General features: G+C 52.6%; 1 protein-coding gene across 1 annotated transcript in view; it reads left to right on the forward strand.

The window, feature by feature from the left end:
- The window catches only part of LRPAP1 (LDL receptor related protein associated protein 1), a 31849-nt gene that overhangs the window by 7786 nt on the left and 4489 nt on the right, over window positions 1–19574 (forward strand). Inside the window, exons 4-9 of the mRNA XM_042447878.1 lie at window positions 2640–2784; window positions 3508–3635; window positions 4148–4268; window positions 6623–6805; window positions 7053–7135; window positions 8384–8560. Of these exons, the coding sequence (XP_042303812.1) occupies window positions 2640–2784; window positions 3508–3635; window positions 4148–4268; window positions 6623–6805; window positions 7053–7135; window positions 8384–8560 (837 nt within the window). The remainder of the gene's footprint in view (window positions 1–2639; window positions 2785–3507; window positions 3636–4147; window positions 4269–6622; window positions 6806–7052; window positions 7136–8383; window positions 8561–19574) is intronic.

Consider the following 19574-nt stretch of genomic DNA (forward strand, 5'->3'; position numbering starts at 1 on the left):
CCAATGATTCCATATGGGCCAGCCTTCCCCAATGATTCCATATGGGCCAGGATTCCCCAATGATTCCCTATGGGTAGGTATTCTCCAATGATTCCCTTCGAGCATTAATTAATGGGTTAGTAATTAATGGCTGGTTACTAATTAATGGCTGGTCCTTCATTAAGTCGGCTTCAGCCTCCAAGAAGAGCCAGTGGAGAGGAGGAGGAAAGCTGAAACTGAACCCGTGGTCTTGGCTGAGGGGGGTCCAAAGGTGGCCTGGAGTCACACAGACCCAGTGTCCAGCCCCCCCCCCCGACCCTCCCAGGACAGAGGGCCTTACACAGAGAGAGAGAGACACACACAATCAAACATTCACACCACATACACTTCTAGTGGCTTTGGCCTCAACTGGCTCCACAGGTCAGCCTTGCCTGATGGGGGGGACAGTGGTGTCAGCCCCCAAAAGACCCCCCTGGGATTTCGCTGACGATAGGCCCAGGGAAGGTGGCTTTGGCACGTCCAGATTGTCGCCTGCAAACCTTTTGGAAGGTCAGGCTGAGATCCCAGCCCCTTGGGACAGAGCTGCAGCCATTCTGCAAACACCGTTGGACTGCAGCACCCAGCGCTCCTCACCTGGGGCACTGCTGCCCAGAAGAGTTGCTTGAGGTGTGTGGCCAGTTCTCCCAGTCTGGATTCTGCAGCCCGATCTCAAGCCACTTTGGAACTGGTCCAGGCTTTTAGTCCGTCCTGGTATGAGATGCTGGTGGCTAGGGACTCCACATTCATGGAGGTTAGGATGGGTGTCTCTGTGGGTTTGAATCATACAGTCCTAGAGTTAGAAGAGACCCCAAAAAGGGCCCTGATCCAGTCCAACCCCTTTATTCTGCCATGCAGGAACTCTCCATCAAAGCATCCCCATTGACAGATGTCCATCCAGCCTCTGCTTAAAGGTTTCCAAGGAGGGAGACTCCACCAAGCTCTGAAAATGTATTATTCCACTGTCCAACAGCCCTTACTGTCAAGATGTTGCTCCTAACAATAATGTGGAACCTCTTTTCCTGCAACTTGCATCCATTGCTCCATTGTCTCCTATTCTCTGGAGCAGCAGAAAACAAGCTCACTCCATTCTCAGTATGACCTCCCTTCAAATACTTAAACAGCAATTCATGTGAACCAAATCAGTTCAGATGATTAACAGACCAGTACCGAACATCAGTTAAACTGGGGAGTTGGCGGGCATTGCTGTTAGACTGGGAGAATGGCCACTTCACCTCCTTTGGGGAAGTTTTTGGGGTGAAAGTGGAGGGTCCCCTTTAATAAATTGTTTATTTGTTAACCGCTTTTCCTACGATCAAAGCGGTGTACAATATCGTTAAAAACAAACATTAAGAACAATTAAATATCCACATCTAAATACATATTAAAAGAAGTAAACTGAAACAAGATTAAAAACATATTATAACATATAATGAACTATTAAAACCATGAATTACTATATATCAAAGACAACGGGGGGGGAGAGGGTCTCAGAGGGAATTGGGAGGCTAGGCTTGTAGGAAGAGAGGAGTCTTAGAGCCTTCCACTGAGGCGAATCTCTTCCTTTAGGGCATTCCATAGAGAAGGCGCCACTGCTGTGAATGCCTTTTGTTGTGTGATCGCCAGTCTCACTTTAGGGTAGCTAAGTAAGGGTTTTCCTGTAGATCTGAGTGTGCGCGGGGGGGGGGGTTATGTAGGGAGAGGCGTCTCCTCAAGTGACCCGGGCCCAAGCCATTTAGGGCTTTAAAGGTGATAACCAACACTTTGTACTGGGACCAGAAACGAATTGGCAGCCAATGTAGAGATTTTAAAATAGGCGTTATATGTTCGGACCTCGATGTCCCCGTAATTAACCTGGCTGCTGCGTTTTGAATCAATTGAAGCTTCCGAACCTGATACAAAGGTAGCCCCATGTAGAGCGCATTGTAGAAATCCAAACGAGAGGTTACCAGCGCATGTACTACTTTTTCTAGGTCTCCCCGGTCCAGACAGGGACATAGTTGGCGTATCAGCCGAAGCTGATACCAGGCACTCCTTTGCCACAAAGGCCCCAGCAGAGGCCTTTCCAAGCCTCCCTGGCCCCTGGTTACTCATTAATGGCTGGGCTGGTTCTTCATTAATGCAACCTCAACAGCTGTTGGCGAGGAGAGGTTAATATGGCCGAGGGGTCAAAGATGCTCTGGGGTCAGTGGAGGAAGCCTTTGGCCTCAACTGGCTGCACTGGTCAGCCTTGCCCCTAAAGACCCTCCTGGGATTTCCAGCTGCCACCCACTGGGGATGCCATTGCCTTGGCTGTGGATCTTCGTGTCAAAGGCGGCTTTGGCATGTCCAGGTTGACCCCTGCAAGTATTGAACCTCTGTTTGAGGTACTATAAAATCCATTTAATACCATTTAAAATGCAAAGCTATAAGAATATGCAATAAAGCTGTTACATGGATTTGTAATTGGCTGACCATCTGAACCCAAAGGATGCTCAGCAATGGCTCCTCTACTTTGTCCTGGAGAGAAGTGACCAATGGGGTGTCCAGTGGGGCTCTGTCATGGGCCGTTTGCTAGTCAACATCGTTATCAAAGACTTGGGTGAAGGACCCTAACCCTAACCCTCCGCTTTTTCTCTGGACAGCTCCATCTCTCGGCCGTGAAGCTGGCGGAGCTGCACAGTGACCTGAAAATCCAGGAGAAGGATGAGCTTCAGTGGAAGAAGCTGAAGGCCGAAGGGCTGGACGAAGACGGAGAGAAGGAGGCCAAGCTGAGGCGCAACCTGGATGGTAAGAGGGAGGAAGGTGTTGGAGACCCCTGGCCCCCCAAAACTCTCTAACCCTGCAACCCAAGTGATGTTGCGGGCCTTGGCTTGCAGGGCTGAGCAGGGACTGTGGCCCCAGGACACCCCTCTTACCCTTATGGGTTTAGGTCCATCACCGGAGGAGGAAATGCAGTGTCCCAGCAAAAGGTGCCACCCAGACTAACCCACTTCTGCCATGCAGGAATACAGAGAACCTAAGGGTTGGAAGGGATCCTGAGGGCCATTCAGTCCAATCCTATGCAGGAACTCACAATCAAAACATCCCCATTGACAGATGGCCATCCAACCTTTGTTTAGATGAGGTTTACCCTTGTCTTCCTCTGAGGCTGGGAGACTATGACTTACCCAAAGCCAAGCAATGGCTTTCCATGGCTGGGCCGGGATTCGAACCCAGGTCTCTATAGAGTCATAGTCCAGCACTCAAACCATGACAGGCTCCTCCATTGCTTTTCTATGGCTTAGTCCTGAGGATGCCTCTGATGCATCCTTCTCCGAATCAGACCAGACTCCATCAACGTTGGCCTCAGATGCCTTGCTGGATGGGATCAAATGCCAGTGGGACGGCCAGGAACTGGTCAGTAGTTCTCCCCTCTGGCTTATGTGGCTCTTGCAAGGAAACTGTGGAGGCCTCGCTTACAGTCCACCCTAAAATGTCCACCAACAGTTCTTTATTGTGTTTCCCCTTCAGTGATTTTGGCCAAATACGGGATGAACGGGAAGAAGGATGCTCCGCCGGGGGCCACAAACTACATCAAAGATGGCTTGGAAGAGGAGGACCTTCTGGATGACCCCCGGCTGGTGAAGCTCTGGAACAAGGTTTGGCTGGATTCCCATAAAAGAGGGCAGGGAATGGGGGCTTCGTTCGTTTTGGGGTGGGTGGGTTGGGCTATTTTCTGGTCCATCCTATTGCTATTCCTGGTAGTAGCTTCTGTAGGTCAGTGTCTTTTGGAGGCTGACCACAGAGGATCCCTGGAGGACCTAGAGATTCCTAGAGAGAACACTATACTAGGCCTTTGTAGCTCTTCCAGCGTAGTTCTATGGTCAGTGTCTGTCGGACGTTGGCCACAGAGTTGCCCTGGAGGACCTAGAGATTCCTAGAGAGGATACTCTACTAGGTCTTTGTAGCTCCTCCAGCGCACTTCTGTGGTCAGTGTCTGTCGGACGTTGGGTTTGGATGGCCCTCGGGGTGTCCTCCAACTGTATGGTTCTAGTGTTCACAGCTTGAGCATATTCAGTGCTTCAAGATACTCTCTGAGAGTATGGAGTAGGGGTCCTTGTGCTCCTCCTCCCGTAATCCCTTGGGTTTCTCCCTTGACCCTCCTCTCCAGGCCAAGTCCTCTGGCAAGTTCTCTGAGGAAGAGCTGGAGAAGCTCTGGCGGGAGTTCAGGCATCACAAGGAGAAGGTCCATGAGTACAACATCCTGATGGAGGCCATCAGTCGCACGGAAGGTATCAAGGGGTTTGCATGTTGGGCAATGGGGGGGCAGTGGGGGCGATGGGGAGGAAGCCATAGCTTTTGGGGTTGGGGGCAGGATGAGTCCCGCAAAGACCCGAACCTGCTGCTTGGATTCTTGGCTGTGCTTCTTGCATCCGTTGCCCTTCGTCCTTCCATCTAAGGCAGCCAACAGCAAAGAAATCCGCTGCGGGAGAATCCCAAGGCATGTAATTCATTAAAGCAAGTCCACAATTAAACCCTTCAAAATCAGATGGTGATGATGATGATGGTGGCGACTGCTGCTGCGCCATCAGCCCTCTTCCATAGTCTTTGCTGCTGCTCTGCATTGCCTTTGATCGGCTTCTTAGATGGGAGACCTGCATCGCATTTACAAGATGGTTGTTCTCACTTAGGATTTGCAGCGATTTCAAATGCACTGGTTTTGGTAAAACCGATTCAAAGTCACAGCGGTGTTTCTCGCGCTCCAAATCGCTTTTTCTTCTTCGTTCTCATTTACCAACTGATTCGCTTTAAATGATCCGCTTTCCTTCCAATTCAATCATGAATCGGTGTATATTTAAACCAGTTCTGTTACTTTTTTGTTCGCATTCACTTGTTTTGGCTGTCAATCAAAGTGACGCCATCACGACGTCACAGTAATTCAGAGTAACCTGCACCTGCGTTGCCACTCCCTGGCCGTTTTTAATTTGCTTTTTAAAAGAGCCAATCAGGAGGCGCTTAAAGTGCCTCTCGGCCGATCAGCCGAAGCCCTGAGTCCTGGGGAAGGATGGCTGAAGGAGAGAGGAAACTAACTGCTTGGCTGCAGTCCTCCTTCTGGCTTGGAGATTTGGGGAGAGATGGTTCTGGAGGGGCAGCAGGCTCTTCCGTTGCGTCTCCCCAGAGAAGAAGGAGCCTCTGTTCGTCCTCTTCTGCGTCTCCCCATATTAACTGCAGCCATGACTCAGTGCTAGGGAATCCTGGGAATGGTAGTTCATTATGGCACCAGCACTCTCTCAAACACAACCGTTCCCATAATTCCTTAGTACTGAGCCAGGGAAGGTTAAGGGGTCTCAAATGGTATTATTTCTACACTGGGTTTGGAACGAGAGATGAGTCCTTGTTCGTCAATTTAAAAAGTTCTTACTTTATAATTTACTTTAGATACACACACACACAAAGATACATTCATGCAAACACACACACAAATATGTATGTGTGTATATACCTTTATGTTTGTGTGTGTGTGTGTGTGTGTGTGTGTGTGTGTGTATATATATATATATATATGCATGTGTGTGAGTATTCATATACACTGCTCCCTCGGGTTACGAAATTAATTCGTTCCGCGGCCGCTTTCGTAACCCGAAAAGCCTTCGTAAGCCAAATTGCCATAGGCGCTAATGGGGAAAAGCCGCGTTTCGTGCGAAAAAGCGCCAAAAAGCACCAAAAATTTTCTTCGTAACCCGAAAAAACATTCGTAACCCGGAACAATTATTTCCAATGGGATTTTTTCGTATCCCGGAAATTTCGTAACCTGGGTATTTCGTATCCCGAGGTACCACTGTATAAACATGCAGAAAGAGACAAAGAGGGTGGCAGCCCCTGGCGCTCCGCTCCTCTGGTCCAGTTGACCCCCTTCAAAGGCCAAAACCTTCCTATTTAAATACTCCGAATCCTATCCCAAATCAAGGGGTAACCCTTCTATTTTTTTACGCCGGTTTATAAGCCTCTATCCCAAATCAAGACACAAAGACACAAAGATACAAACATACAAAGGCACAAACGCACAAAAACACAAAGGCACAAAGACACAAACACACAAATACATAAAGGCACAAAGACACAAACACACAAAGCACAAACGCACAAAGGCACAAACACACAAAACACAAAGACAAAGGCACAAACACACAAATGCACAAACAGACAAAAGCACAAACGCACAAAGACACAAACGCACAAAGACACAAACACACAAAGACACAAACACATAAAGGCACAAAGGCACAAAGACAGGCAAACCTTCCATCTGCTTCCTAGGACTGCTGGAAAACCCTTGCAATTCTAACTTGCCGCCTCCTTTGCTCCTGATTCTGGTTGAATTTTACAGGAGCGAGATCCCCTTTTATGGCAGAGGTTTGAGTTCTGGCCTTTCTATCATTATCTATCTCTAGGGGATACTCTCACGTTTCGTAGCTCTTCCCACCAGAGACCCTTCCTTCCTTGCCTTATCTAACATCAAGCCCTAGAACTGACGAGAGGTTTCCCCATAAGAAGCAAAGGGGGACCAGAGGGGTATCTAGTGGAGTATGTATGGTGAAATTCCCCAGCGTTTGCCCCATTTGCCCTTGCACTTCCTCCTTCCCAGACCTCCATAAAAACATGATCACCGCCTTGGAGGACGAAGCGGAGGACGTGGCAGAAACGAGTCCCTTCAAGGAGGAGCGGCTGCATAGGAAGCACTCGGAGCTCAAGGAGAAGCTGCACAGCATCAACCAGGGCTTTGAGCGACTGCGCCGCGTCACGCACCAGGGATTTGACGCCGACAGCGGTACGGAGCGGCGTGACTTTGACGTGTCCGTGGGACGTCTGGATGGGGCCCTTGGCCGGGTCACGCCCTCCGACCCTCCTGGTCTTTAAACAGCAGAGGCTGGATGGCCCTCTGTCGATGGGGATGCTTTGATGGAGGAGAGTTCCTGCATGGCAGAAGAAGAAGAAGCGGGCTGGACTGGGCCAGGGCCCTTCTTGGGTCTCTTCCAACTCTCTGGCTCTATGAAATGTCAATCTTGTCGTTCCAGAATTTCAAGAGCCGCGGGTGATTGACTTGTGGGATATGGCCAAGTCCACCAATTTCACGCAGAAAGAGCTTGAGTCGCTTCGGGTGAGTTAAGGAAACTTGTTTTATTGTTATTATTATTGTTGTTATTATTATTATTACGCTGCTTTATTTACACAGCGCTCTCCATACAAACAATAAGATGGATAAATTAAACCTTCTCATGTCTTAGAGTCTAAGAAATAATAGCATAATACATATAAACAATACAAGAAAGAGTTCAGTCAAGTAAAGCAGGCAACAAATAATATAATATGATATATAATATATGATATAATAATAACAATAATCATATATAAATATAATATTATTATTAAACATAAGAGGGGTGTGATATCAAACAATATAATTAACAAAAACAACAATAATAATTAATATAATATATAGTATATAATACATAATATAATAATTACATTATAATTATATAGTAAGCTGCTCTGATAGCCTTTTGGCTGAATTATTATTATTATTATTATTATTATTATTATTATTATATAAATATATTATTAAACATAAGATGGGGCACAATAGCAAACAATATAATTAACAACAACAGCAATAATAAAAATTATTTGATATTGCACCCCTTGTTAGGTTTGCTTAGCAATAATGATAACAAGTACTAATGGTAGTAGTGTTGTTGTTGTTATTATTATTATTATTATTATTATTATTATTATTATTATTATTATATAAACCTAATTAATTAACAGAAACAACAGAGCCATGGCCAAAACGTGTGGAAATAATTAGAAGTGTTCAAACCAGCCACTGAAAAGAGGAAACCACCGTTTCCCTTTCTGCCTAAGTAATTAATAATAATTCTATATGTAATATATATATATATATATATGTGTGTGTGTGTGTCTGTGTGTGTGTGTGTCTTTGTGTGTCTGTGTATAATCTATATAACATTGCCATTTCTTAGGTCTGCAGAAGGCAAAAGGCCGGCATCCTCTCTTCAGCGGCCAGCCTTTCCTTTCTGCACACATAATAAATAGCAATATTACCATTTAATATAATTGATCAGATTACAATTATTATGTTATACTAGATATATTATAGTATATTTTATATTATTACACTATATTATGTACTCTATTATATATGCTATGATATTAATTCTATTACTATTAAGTCTCCCTTTGCTATCCCAGGATCCCCCATTGCCCTGGTGAACGAGGGGCAATCCCCGCTTGGCTGGCTTCCGACATTCGGAAGGGGCGCCGTCTGGCCTTGCGCCTGCGCACAAGAGCGCACCTTTGCTGACGGCGCGTCTCTTTGCCTTTCTAGGAGGAGCTGAAGCACTTTGAGGCCAAGGTGGAGAAGCACCTCCATTTCCAGAAGCAGCTGGAGATCTCCCACCAGAAGCTGAAACACGTGGAAGGGACCGGCGAGCGGGAGCACCTCACCAAACACCGGGAGAAGCACAGCGCTCTGGAGGAGAAGACCAAGGACCTGGGCTACAAGGTGCGTCTCCCTTTTTGCTGGAGGAGGATCATAGGGCCCTAGAGTTGGATGAGACCCCAAGAAGGGCCCTGATCCAGCCCAAGCCCCTTCTGCCAGGCAGGAACTCTCAATCATAGAACCATAGAGTTGGAAAGACCTTCAGAAGGACCATCCAGTCCAGCCCCATTCTGCCATGCAGGAAATCTCAATCAAAGCATCCCCACTGACAGAGGGCCATCCAGCTTCTGCTTAAAGACAGCCTCCAAAGAAGGAGACCCCGCCTAATCTTCATTGAGGATGGAGGGTGTTCCTCTGGCGAACAGCCCTTACTGTTGAGCTGGAATCTCTTTCCCTGGAGCTTGCATCCATTGCTCCATTGTGTCCTCTTCTCTGGAGCATCAGAAAACAAGCCTGCTCCCTCCTCAATATGGCATCCCTTCAAGTATTTAAACAGGGCTATCGTATCCAAGGAAGGAGACCCCACCATATTCCACTCTCAAACGGCCCTTACTGTCCAAAAATTCATTCCTCCTAATGTCATAGAACCATAGAGTTGGCAGAGACCCCAAGAAGATCCCTGATCCAGTCCAACCCAATTTTGCCATGCAGGAACTCTCAGTCAAAACATCCCCCTGTTGACAGAGGGCCCTCCAGCCTCCAAGGAAGAGGCTCCAGCAGAGTCTCCAAAGGAACAGCCCTCATTGTCAGGAACCATAGAGATGGAAGAGACCTCAAGGACCATCCAGTCCAGCTCCATTCTGCCATGCAGGAACTCTCACTCAGAGAGCCATAGTGTTCTAAGGGACCCCAAGAAGGGCCCTGGCACAGCCCAAGCCCCTTCTCCTGCCATGCAGGAACTCCCAATCAAAGCAGCCCCCTTTTGACAGAGGGCCATGCAGCCTCTGCTTAAGGACCCCCAAAGAAGGAGACTCCACCAAAATCTTCAGTGCAGTATATTCCACTGTTGAACTGCTCTTGCTCTCAGGAAGTTCCTCCTAACGTTGAGCTGGAGTCTCTTTTCCTCCCATTGGAATCCATTGCTCCATTGGTTCCTATTCTCTGGAGCTGGGAAAAACACAAAGATGTTGCCCTAAACCAAAAGATCAGAGGAGCAAAAAAGTCCAGGGAAAGTGTCAATAGAGAAATGTATAAAAGGTTTCATTAGAGGTGTTAAAAATGTAATCGTAAATTGGCTGTGATTCTCTGTCATTCAGGCAAAGCGCATGTTTTCAGGGCTGCCTGCTTTGCCAGAACATGGAAGCTACAGGTTGTGTACAATATCCAGACTGAATATAACATACATGTTTTGCCAATAAACATAAAAGGCTGGGAGCTATAGATCCCAAATAAAACCAAACGCGTTTCGACTCATGTCTTCCTCAGTTGGAAAACACTGGCTGTTGTAGCAGCACAAGGCTTCCTCTATTCACATGGAGCCATGCAGTCTAAGTAGGAAAGCACACTAGGCAATCAAGCCTGGATCCTGGATGCTGCTGCACTGGATTGCAGTCCTAATGTAGTGTACCAGCAGCAGAAAGCAAGCTCTCCCCATCTCCATAGGTTAGTCTCTGGGGCAGCAGAAAGCGAGCTCTCCCCCACCTCCGTAGGTTAGTCTCTGGGGCAGCAGAAAGCGAGCTCTCCCCATCTCCATAGGTTAGTCTCTGGGGCAGCAGAGCTCTCCCCATCTCCCATAGGTTAGTCTCGGGGCAGCAAAAGCCGAGCTCTCCCCCACCTCCGTAGGTTAGTCTCTGGGGCAGCAAGAAGCGAGCTCTCCCCATCTCCATAGGTTAGTCTCTGGGGCAGCAGAAAGCGAGCTCCCCCCACTTCCATAGGTTAGTCTCTGGGGCAGCAGAAAGCGAGCTCTCCCCATCTCCATAGGTTAGTCTCTGGGGCAGCAGAAAGCGAGCCTCCCCATCTCCATAGGTTAGTCTCTGGGGCAGCAAGAAGCGAGCTCTCCCCATCTCCATGGTAGTCTCTGGGGCAGCAGAAAGCGAGCTCTCCCCATCTCCATAGGTTAGTCTCTGGGGCAGCAAGAAGCGAGCTCTCCCCATCTCCATAGGTTAGTCTCTGGGGCAGCAGAAAGCGATCTCCCCCACCTCCGTAGGTTAGTCTCTGGGCAGCAGAAAGCGAGCTCCCCCCACCTCCGTAGTGTTGTCTCTGGGGCAGCGAAAGCGAGCTCTCCCCACCTCCGTAGGTTAGTCTCTGGGGCGGCAAGAAGCGAGCTCTCCCATCTCCATAGGTTAGTCTCTGGGGAGCAGAAAGCGAGCTCCCCCCACCGCCATAGTTAGTCTCTGGGGCAGCAGAAAGCGAGCTCCCCCATCTCCATAGGTTAGTCTCTGGGGGCAGCAGAAAGCGAGCTCTCTCCCATCTCCATAGGTTAGTCTCTGGGGCAGCAAGAAGCGAGCCTCCCCATCCGCCTAGAGGTTTAGTCTCTGGGGCAGCAGAAAGCGAGCTCTCCCCATCTCCATAGTTTAGTCTCTGGGGCAGCAGAAAGCGAGCTCTCCATCTCCTAGTTGCTCTGTTGGGGCAGCAGAAAGCGAGCTCTCCCATCTCCATAGTTAGTCTCTGGGGCAGGCAGAAAGCGAGCTCTCCCCATCTCCATAGGTTAGTCTCTGGGGCAGCAGAAAGCGAGCTCTCCCCATCTCCATAGGTTAGTCCTGGGGCAGCAGAAAGCAAGCTCTCCCCATCTCCATAGGTTAGTCTCTGGGGCAGCAAAAGCGAGCTCTCCCCATCTCCATAGGTTAGTCTCTGGGGCAGCAGAAAGCAGCTCCCCATCTCCGTAGGTTAGTCTCTGGGGCAGCAGAAAGCGAGCTCCCCCCACCTCCGTAGGTTAGTCTCTGGGGCAGCAAGAAGCGAGCTCTCCCATCTCCATAGTTAGTCTCGGGGGCAGCAGAAAGCGAGCTCTCCCCATCTCCATAGGTTATCTCTGGGTCAGCAGAAAGCGAGCTCTCCCCCACCTCCGTAGGTTAGTCTCTGGGGCAGCAGAAAGCGAGCTCTCCCCCACCTCCGTAGGTTAGTCCTCTGGGGCAGCAGAAAGCGAGCTCTCCCCATCTCCATAGGTTAGTCTCTGGGGTAGCAGAAAGCGAGCTCTCCCCATCTCCATAGGTTAGTCCTGGGGCAGCAAGAACAGCTCTCCCATCTCCATAGGTTAGTCTCTGGGCAGCAGAACGAGCTCTCCCCATCTCCATAGGTTAGTCCTGGGCAGCAGAAAGCGAGCTCTCCCCATCTCCATAGGTTAGTCTCTGGGGCAGCAGAAAGCGAGCTCTCCCCATCTCCATAGGTTAGTCTCTGGGGCAGCAGAAAGCGAGCTCTCCCCATCTCCATAGGTTAGCTCTGGGGCAGCAGAAAGCGAGCTCTCCCCATCTCCATAGGTTAGTCTCTGGGGCAGCAGAAAGCGAGCTCTCCCCATCTCCATGTATCTTGGGGCAGCAAACGAGCTCTCCCCATTCCATAGTTAGTCTCTGGGCAGCAGAAAGCGAGCTCCCCCCACCTCCGTAGGTTAGTCTCTGGGGCAGCAGAAAGCGAGCTCTCCCCCAACTCCGTAGGTTAGTCTCTGGGCAGCAGAAAGCGACTCTCCCCCACCTCTGTAGGTTAGTCTCTGGGCAGCAGAAGCGAGCTCCCCCACTCCCGTAGGTTAGTCTCTGGGGCAGCAGAAAGCGAGCTCTCCCCATCTCCATAGGTTAGTCTCTGGGCAGCAGAAAGCGAGCTCTCCCCCACCTCCGTAGGTTAGTCTCTGGGCAGCAGAAAGCGAGCCTCCCCATCTCCATAGGTTAGTCTCTGGGGCAGCAGAAAGCGAGCTCTCCCCCACCTCCGTAGGTTAGTCTCTGGGGCAGCAGAAAGCGAGCTTCTCCCCCACCTCCGTAGGTTAGTCTCTGGGGCATCCAGAAAGGAGCTCCCCCCACCTCCGTAGGTTAGTCTCTGGGGGGCAGCAGAAAGCGAGCTCTCCCCCACTCCGAGGTTAGTCCTGGGGCAGCAGAAGCGAGCTCTCCCCATCCCATAGGTAGTCTCTGGGCAGCAAGAAGCGATTCCCCCACCTCCGTAGTTAGTCCGGGGCAGCAGAAAGCGAGCTCTCCCCATCTCCATAGGTTAGACTCTGGGGCAGCAGAAAGCAAGCTCCCCCATCTCCATAGTTAGTCTCTGGGGCAGCAGAAAGCGAGCTCCCCCCACCTCCGTAGGTTAGTCTCTGGGGCAGCAGAAAGCGAGCTCTCCCCATCTCCATAGGTTAGTCTCTGGGGCCAGCAGAAAGCGAGCTCTCCCCCACCTCCGTAGGTTAGTCTCTGGGGCAGGCAGAAAGCGAGCTCCCCCCACCTCCGTAGGTTAGTCTCTGGGGCAGCAGAAAGCGAGCTCTCCCCATCTCCGTAGGTTTAGTCTCTGGGGCAGCAGAAGCGAGCTCTCCCCTCTCCGGTTAGCTCTGGGGCAGCAGAAAGCGAGCTCTCCCCATCTCCATAGGTTAGTCTCGGGGGCAGCAAAGCGAGCTCTCCCCCCCGTATGTGTCTCTGGGGCAAGAAGCAGCTCTCCCCATCTCCATAGGTAGTCTCTGGGGCAGCAGAAAGCGAGCTCTCCCCCACCTCCGTAGGTTAGTCCCTCTGGGGCAGCAAGAAGCGAGCTCCTCCCCATCGCCATAGGTTAGTCTCTGGGCAGCAGAAAAGCGAGCCTCTCCCCCGACCTCCGTAGGTTAGTCTCTGGGGCAGCAGAAAGCGGCTCTCCCACCTCTGTAGGTTAGTCCTCTGGGGCAGCAGAAAGCGAGCTCTCCCCCACCTCCCGTAGGATAGTCGTGGGGCAGCAGAAAGCGAGCTTCGCCCATCTCCATAGGTTAGTCTCTGGGGCAGCAGAAAGCGAGCTCTCCCCCACCTCCGTAGGTTAGTCTCTGGGCAGCAGAAAGCGAGTTCTGCCCCATCTCCATAGGTTAGTCTCTGGGGCAGCAGAAAGCGAGCTCTCCCCACCTCCGTAGGTTAGTCCTCTGGGGCAGCAGAAAGCGAGCTCTCCCCACTCTCCGTAGGTTAGTCCTGGGGCAGCAGAAAGCGAGCTCCCCCACCCTCCTAGGTGTAGTCCTGGGGCAGCAGAAAGCGAGCTCTCTCCCCCACCTTCCGTAGGTTAGTCTCTGGGGCAGCAGAAAGCCGAGCTCTCCCCCACCTCCGTAGGTTAGTCCTCTGGGGCAGCAAGAGCGAGCTCTCCCCATCCTCCATAGGTTAGTCTCTGGGGCAGCAGAAGCGAGCTCTCCCCCACTCTCGTAGGTTAGTCTCTGGGGCAGCAGAAAGCGAGCTCTCCCCATCTCCCATAGGTTAGACTCTGGGGCAGCAGAAAGCAAGCTCTCCCCATCTCATAGGTTAGTCTCTGGGGCAGCAGAAAGCGAGCTCCCCCACCTCCGTAGGTTTAGTCTCTGGGCAGCAGAAAAGCGAGCTCTCCCCATCTCCATAGGTTAGTCTCTGGGGCAGCAGAAAAGCGAGCTCTCCCCACCTCCGTAGGTTAGTCCTCTGGGGCAGCAGAAAGCGAGCTCGCCCCCACTCCGTAGGTTAGTCTCTGGGGCAGCAGAAGCGAGCTCTCCCCATCTCCGTAGGTTAGTCTCTGGGGCAGAGAAAGCGAGCTCTCCCCATCGCCGTAGGTTTAGTCTCTGGGGCAGCAGAAATCGAGCTCTCCCCATCTCCGTAGGTTAGTCCTCTGGGGCAGCAGAAAGCGGCTCTCCCCCACCTCGTAGGTTAGTTCGGGGCAGCAGAAGCAAGCTCTCCCCATCTCCATAGTTGTCTCTGGGGCATCAGAAAGCGAGCTCTCGCCCCCCACCTCCGTAGGTTAGTCTCTGGGCAGCAAGAAGCGAGCCTCTCCCCATCTCCATAGGTTAGTCTCTGGGGCAGCAGAAAGGAGCTCTCCCCTCTACTTTCCGTAGGTTAGTTCCTGGGGCAGCAGAAAGCGAGCTCCCCAACCTCCGTAGGTTAGTTCTGGTGCAGCAGAAAGTGAGCTCTCCCCCACCTCCGTAGGTTAGTCTCTGGGGCAGCAGAAAGCGAGCTTCCCCTCACCTCCGTAGGTTAGTCTCTGGGGGCAGCAGAAAGCGGCTCTCCCCCACCTCCCGTAGGTTAGTCTCTGGGGCAGCAGAAAGCGAGCTTCCCCATTCCATAGGTTAGACTTCTGGGGCAGCAGAAAGCAGCTCTCCCATCTCCAGAGGTTAGTCTCTGGGCAGCAGAAAGCGAGCTCCGGCACCACCTCCGTAGGTTAGTCTCTGGGTTGGGGCAGCAGAAAGCGAGCTCTTCCCCATCTCCATAGTTAGTCTCTGCAGCAGAAGGAGCTCCCCCCACCTCCGAGGTTAGTCTCTGGGCAGGCAGAAAGCGAGCTCTCCCCATCTCCGTAGGTAAGTCCTGGGGCAGCAGAAAGCGAGCCTCCCCCATCTCCATAGGTTAGTCTCTGGGGCAGCAGAAAGCGAGCTCTCCCCCCACCTCCGTAGGTAGTCTTGGGGCAGCAGAAAGCAAGCTCTCCCCATCTCCAAGGTTAGCTCTGGGCAGCAGGAAGCGAGCTCTCCCCCAACCTCCAGTCCGTAGTAGTCTCTGGGTCAGCAAGAAGCGAGCTCTCTCCCCATCTCCATAGGTTAGTCTCTGGGGCCAGCAGAAAGCGAGCTCCATCCACCCACCTCAGGAGTTAGTCTCTGGGGCAGCAGAAAGCGAGTCCCTCCCCAACCTCCGTAGGTTAGTCCCTCTGGGGCAGCAGAAAGCGAGCTCTCCCCCACCTCCTCATTAATCTCTCGCCTCCCTCCCACACCTCCGTAGGTTAGTCTCTCTGGGGCAGCAGAAAGCGAGAGCTCTCCCCCCCCCCACCTCCCGGAGTTAGGCCTCTGGGGCAGCAAAGCGAGCTCTCCCCCACCTCCCGTAGGTTAGTCTCTGGGCAGCAGAAAGCGAGCCTCCCCCACCCCCGTAGGTTGTCTCTGGGGCAGAGAAAGCGAGCTCTACCCCACCTCCCTCCGTAGGTTAGGTCTCTGGGGCAGCAGAAAGCGAGCTCCTCCCCCCCACCTCCGTAGGTTAGTCTCTTGGGGCAGCAAAAGCGAGCTCCCCCCACCTCTCCGTAGGTAGTCTCGTGGGGCAGCAGAAAGCGAGCTCTCCCCATCCCGTAGGTTAGTCTCTGGGCAGCAGAAAGCGAGCTCTACCACATCCATAGGTTAGTCGCTGGGGCAGCAGAAAAGCGAGCTCTCCCCACCCGTAGGTTAGTCCTGGGGCAAGCAGAAAGGCAAGCTCTCCCCATCTCCATAGGTTAGTCCTCTGGGGCAGCAGAAAGCGAGCTCTCCCCACCTCCGATGTCAGTCTCTGGGGCAGCAAGAAGCGAGCTCCCCCATCTCCCATAGGTTAGTCTCTGGGGTGCAGCAGAAGCGAGCTCCCCCACCTCAATAGGTTAGAGGTCGCTGGCAGCAGAAAGCGAGCTCTGCCCCAACCTCCGTAGGTTAGTCTCTGGGGCAGCAGAAAGCGAGCTCTCCCCCACCTCCGTAGGTTAGTCTCTGGGGCAGCAGAAGCGAGCTCTCCCCCACCTCCCGTAGGTTAGTCGCTGGGGCAGCAGAAAGCGAGCCTCTCCCCCCTCCCGTAGGTTAGTCTCTGGGGCAGCAGAAAGCGAGCTCCCCCCCACCTCCCGTAGGTAGTCTCTGGGCCGCAGAAGCGAGTCTACCCCACCTCTGTAGGTTAGTCTCTCTGGGCAGCAGAAAGCGAGCCTCCCCACCCCGTAGGTAGTCTCTGGGGCAGCAGAAAGCGAGTCTCCCCCACCTCCGTAGGTTAGTCTCTGGGCAGCAGAAGCAGCTTCCCCACCTCCGTAGTTTATCTCTGGGCAGCGAAAGCGAGCTCTCCCCACCTCCGTAGGTTAGTCTCTGGGGCAGCAGAAAGCGAGCTCTCCCCCTTATTTCTTCTCATTCTCTTGTAGGTTAGTCTCTGGGCAGCAGAAAGCGCGCTCTCCCTCACCTCCGTAGGTTAGTCTTTGGGGCAGCAGAATTGAGCTCTCCCCCATCCGTTTTCTCTGTAGTTATTTGTTCTCTTGGGGCAGCGAAAGCGAGCTCTCTCCCTCACCTCCGTAGGTTAGTCTCTGGGGCAGCAGAAAGCGACTCTCCCACTCCGTAGTTTGTCTCTGGGGGAAAAAAGCGCTCTCCCCTCCCTAGGTTAGTCTCTGGGTGCAGCAGAAAGCGAGCTTCTCCCCATCTCTCGTGTTTGTCTTGGGGGCGCAAGCGAGCTTCTACCCCACTCCGTAGGTTAGTCTCTGGGGCAGCAGAAACGAGCTCCCCCTCTCCCTAGGTTAGTCTCTGGGGCAGCAGAAACGAGCTCTCCCCATCTCTCTTATTTATGTGTTAGTCTCTGGGGGCAGAAAGCGACTCTCCCATCCTCCCTGTTAGTCTCTGGGGCGCGAAAGCGAGCTCCCATCTCCATAGGTTGTTCTTGGGGGCAGGAAGCAGCTCTCCCCACCTTTTTCCTTAGTTAGTCTTGGGGCAGCAGAAAGCGAGCTCTCCCCCCTCCGTGGTTAGTCTCTGGGGCAGCAGAGCGAGTCTCCCCCACTCCTAGGTTAGTCTTGGGGCAGCAGAAATCGAGCTCCCCCCATCTCCTAGGTTGTCTCTGGGGCAAGAAAGCAGCTTTCTCTCCCACCTCGTGGTTGTCTCTGGGGGCAGAAAGCGAGTCTCCCCCACCTCCGTTAGGTTAGTCTTATTTTTGGTTGTTTGCAGCAGAAAGCGAGCTCTCCCCCACTCCGTAGGTTAGTCTCTGGGGCAGCAAAAGCTTTTTGTTTTTAAGCTCTCCCATTTGTTTCTTTCCCGAGTTTTTGTTAGTCTCTGGGGCACAAAAGCGCTCGCCCATCCCTAGGTTGTCTCTGGGGCAGGCGAAAGCGAGCTCTTTCCCCATCTCCTAGGTTAGTCTCTGGGCAGCAGAAAGCGAGCTCTCCCCATCTCCATAGGTTAGTTTGGGGCAGCAGAAAGCGAGCTCTCCCATCTCCTAGGTTAGTTTCTCTGGGGCACAGAAAGCTAGCTCTCCCATCTCCATAGGTTGTCTCTGGGTAGCAGAAGCGAGCTCTCCCTTCTCCATGGTTAGTCTCTGGGCAGCAAAAGCGAGCTTCCCCATCTCCATAGGTTAGTCTCTGGGGCAGCAGAAAGCGGCTCCCCATCTCTAGGTTTTAGTCTTGGGGCAGCAGAAAGCTAGCTCTCCCCATCTCTATTTAGTCTCTGGGGCAGCAGAAGCGAGCTCTCCCCATCCTCTTAGGTTAGTCTCTTTGGGCAGCAGAAAGCGAGCTTTCCTCCACTCGTAGGTTAGTCTCTTGGGTCAGCATAAAGCGGCTCTCCCCATCTCATAGGTTGTCTCTGGGGCAGCAGAAAGCGAGCTCTCCCCAATCTCTAGGTTAGTCTTGGGGCCAGAAGCGAGCTCTCCTCTCCCTATTTCTTGGTCCAAATTATGTGTTTAGTCTCTGGGCAGCAGAGCGAGCTCTCCCCACCCTCCGTTTGTTGTCTCTGGGGCAGCAGAAAGCGAGCTCTCCCCCCCTCCGTAGGTTTGTCTCTGGTGGCAGCAGAAAGCGAGCTCTCCCCCCCTCGTAGGTTAGTCTCTTGGGCAGCAGAAGCGACTCTTCCCCATCTCTAGTAGTCTTCTTGGGCAGCAGAGCGAGCTCTCCTACTCTCTAGGTTAGTCTCTGGGGCAGAGAAGCGAGCTCTCCCCCTCTATGGTTAGCTCTGGGGCAGAGAAAGCAGCTCTCTCCCATCTCTAGGTTAGTCTCTGGGGCAGCAGAAGCGAGCTCTCCCCACTCCGTAGGTTTAGTCTCTGGTGCGAGAATAGCGAGCTCTCCCCTCTCCATTAGGTTAGTCTTCTGGGCAGCAGAAAGCGAGCTTCTCCCCACTCCGTAGGTTATTTCTGGGGCAGCAGAAAGCGAGCTCCCCTCACCTTATTGTTTAGGTTTTAGGTTTCTCGGGCAGAGAAAGCGAGCTCTCCCCTTCCGTAGGTTAGTCTCTGGGGCAGCAGAAAGCGAGTCTCCCCATTCTCTAGGTTTAGTCTCTGGGGCAGCAGAAGCAGCTTCCATCTCCATAGGTTATTCTGGGGCATGCAGAAAGCGAGCTCTCCCCCACCTCCGTAGGTTTTCTCTGGGGCAGCAGAAAGCGCTCTCCCCCATCTCCATAGGTTAGTCTCGTGGGGCAGCAGAAAGCGAGCTCTCCCCCACCTCCGTAGGTTAGTCTCTGGGGCAGCAAGAAGCGAGCTCTCATCCCCCCACCTAGGTTTAGTCTCTGGGGCAGCAAGAAAGCGAGCTCTCTCCCACTCCGTAGGTTAGTCTCTGGGGCAGCAGAAAGCGAGCTCTCCCCACTCTCCGTAGGTGTCTCTGGGCAGCAGAAAGCGAGCTCTCCCCATCCCATAGGTTAGTCCTGGGGCAGCGAAAGCGAGCTCCCCCACTCCGTAGGTTAGTCTCTGGGGCAGCAGAAAGCGAGCTCTCCCCATCTCCATAGGTTGAGTCTCTGGGGCAGCAGAAAGCCGAGCTCTCCCCACCTCCTAGGTTAGTCTCTGGGTCAGCAAGAAGCGAGCCCCCCATCGTCCATAGGTTAGTCCTCTGTGGCAGCAGAAAGCGAGCTCTCCCCACCCTCGTAGGTTAGTCTCTGGGGCAGCAAAAGCGAGCTCTCCCCCACCTCTGTAGTTAGTCTCGGGGCAGCAGAAGCGAGCTCTCCCCACCTCCGTAGGTAGTCTCTGGGGCAGCAGAAGCGAGCTCTCCCCACCTCGTAGGTTAGTCTCTGGGGCGCAGAAGCGAGCTCTCCCCACTCCGTAGGTTAGTCTTGGGGCGCAGAAAGCGAGTTCTCCCCATCTCCATAGGTTTATCTTGGGCAGCAGAAAGCGAGCTCCTCCCCACTCTAGGTTAGTCCTGGGCAGCAAGAAGCGAGCTCTCCCATCCTCCTAGGTAGTCTCTGGGGCAGCAGAAAGCGAGCTCCCCCACTCCGTAGGTTAGTCCTGGCTCCAGAAAGCGAGCTTCCCCACTTCCTAGGTTAGTCTCTGGGGCAGCAGAAAGCGAGCTCTCCCCCACTCCGTAGTTAGTCTCTGGGCAGCAAAAGGCTCCCATTCCATAGGTT

Source organism: Sceloporus undulatus, chromosome 2 (genome assembly GCF_019175285.1).
Source record: "Sceloporus undulatus isolate JIND9_A2432 ecotype Alabama chromosome 2, SceUnd_v1.1, whole genome shotgun sequence".
Taxonomy (NCBI): domain Eukaryota; kingdom Metazoa; phylum Chordata; class Lepidosauria; order Squamata; family Phrynosomatidae; genus Sceloporus; species Sceloporus undulatus.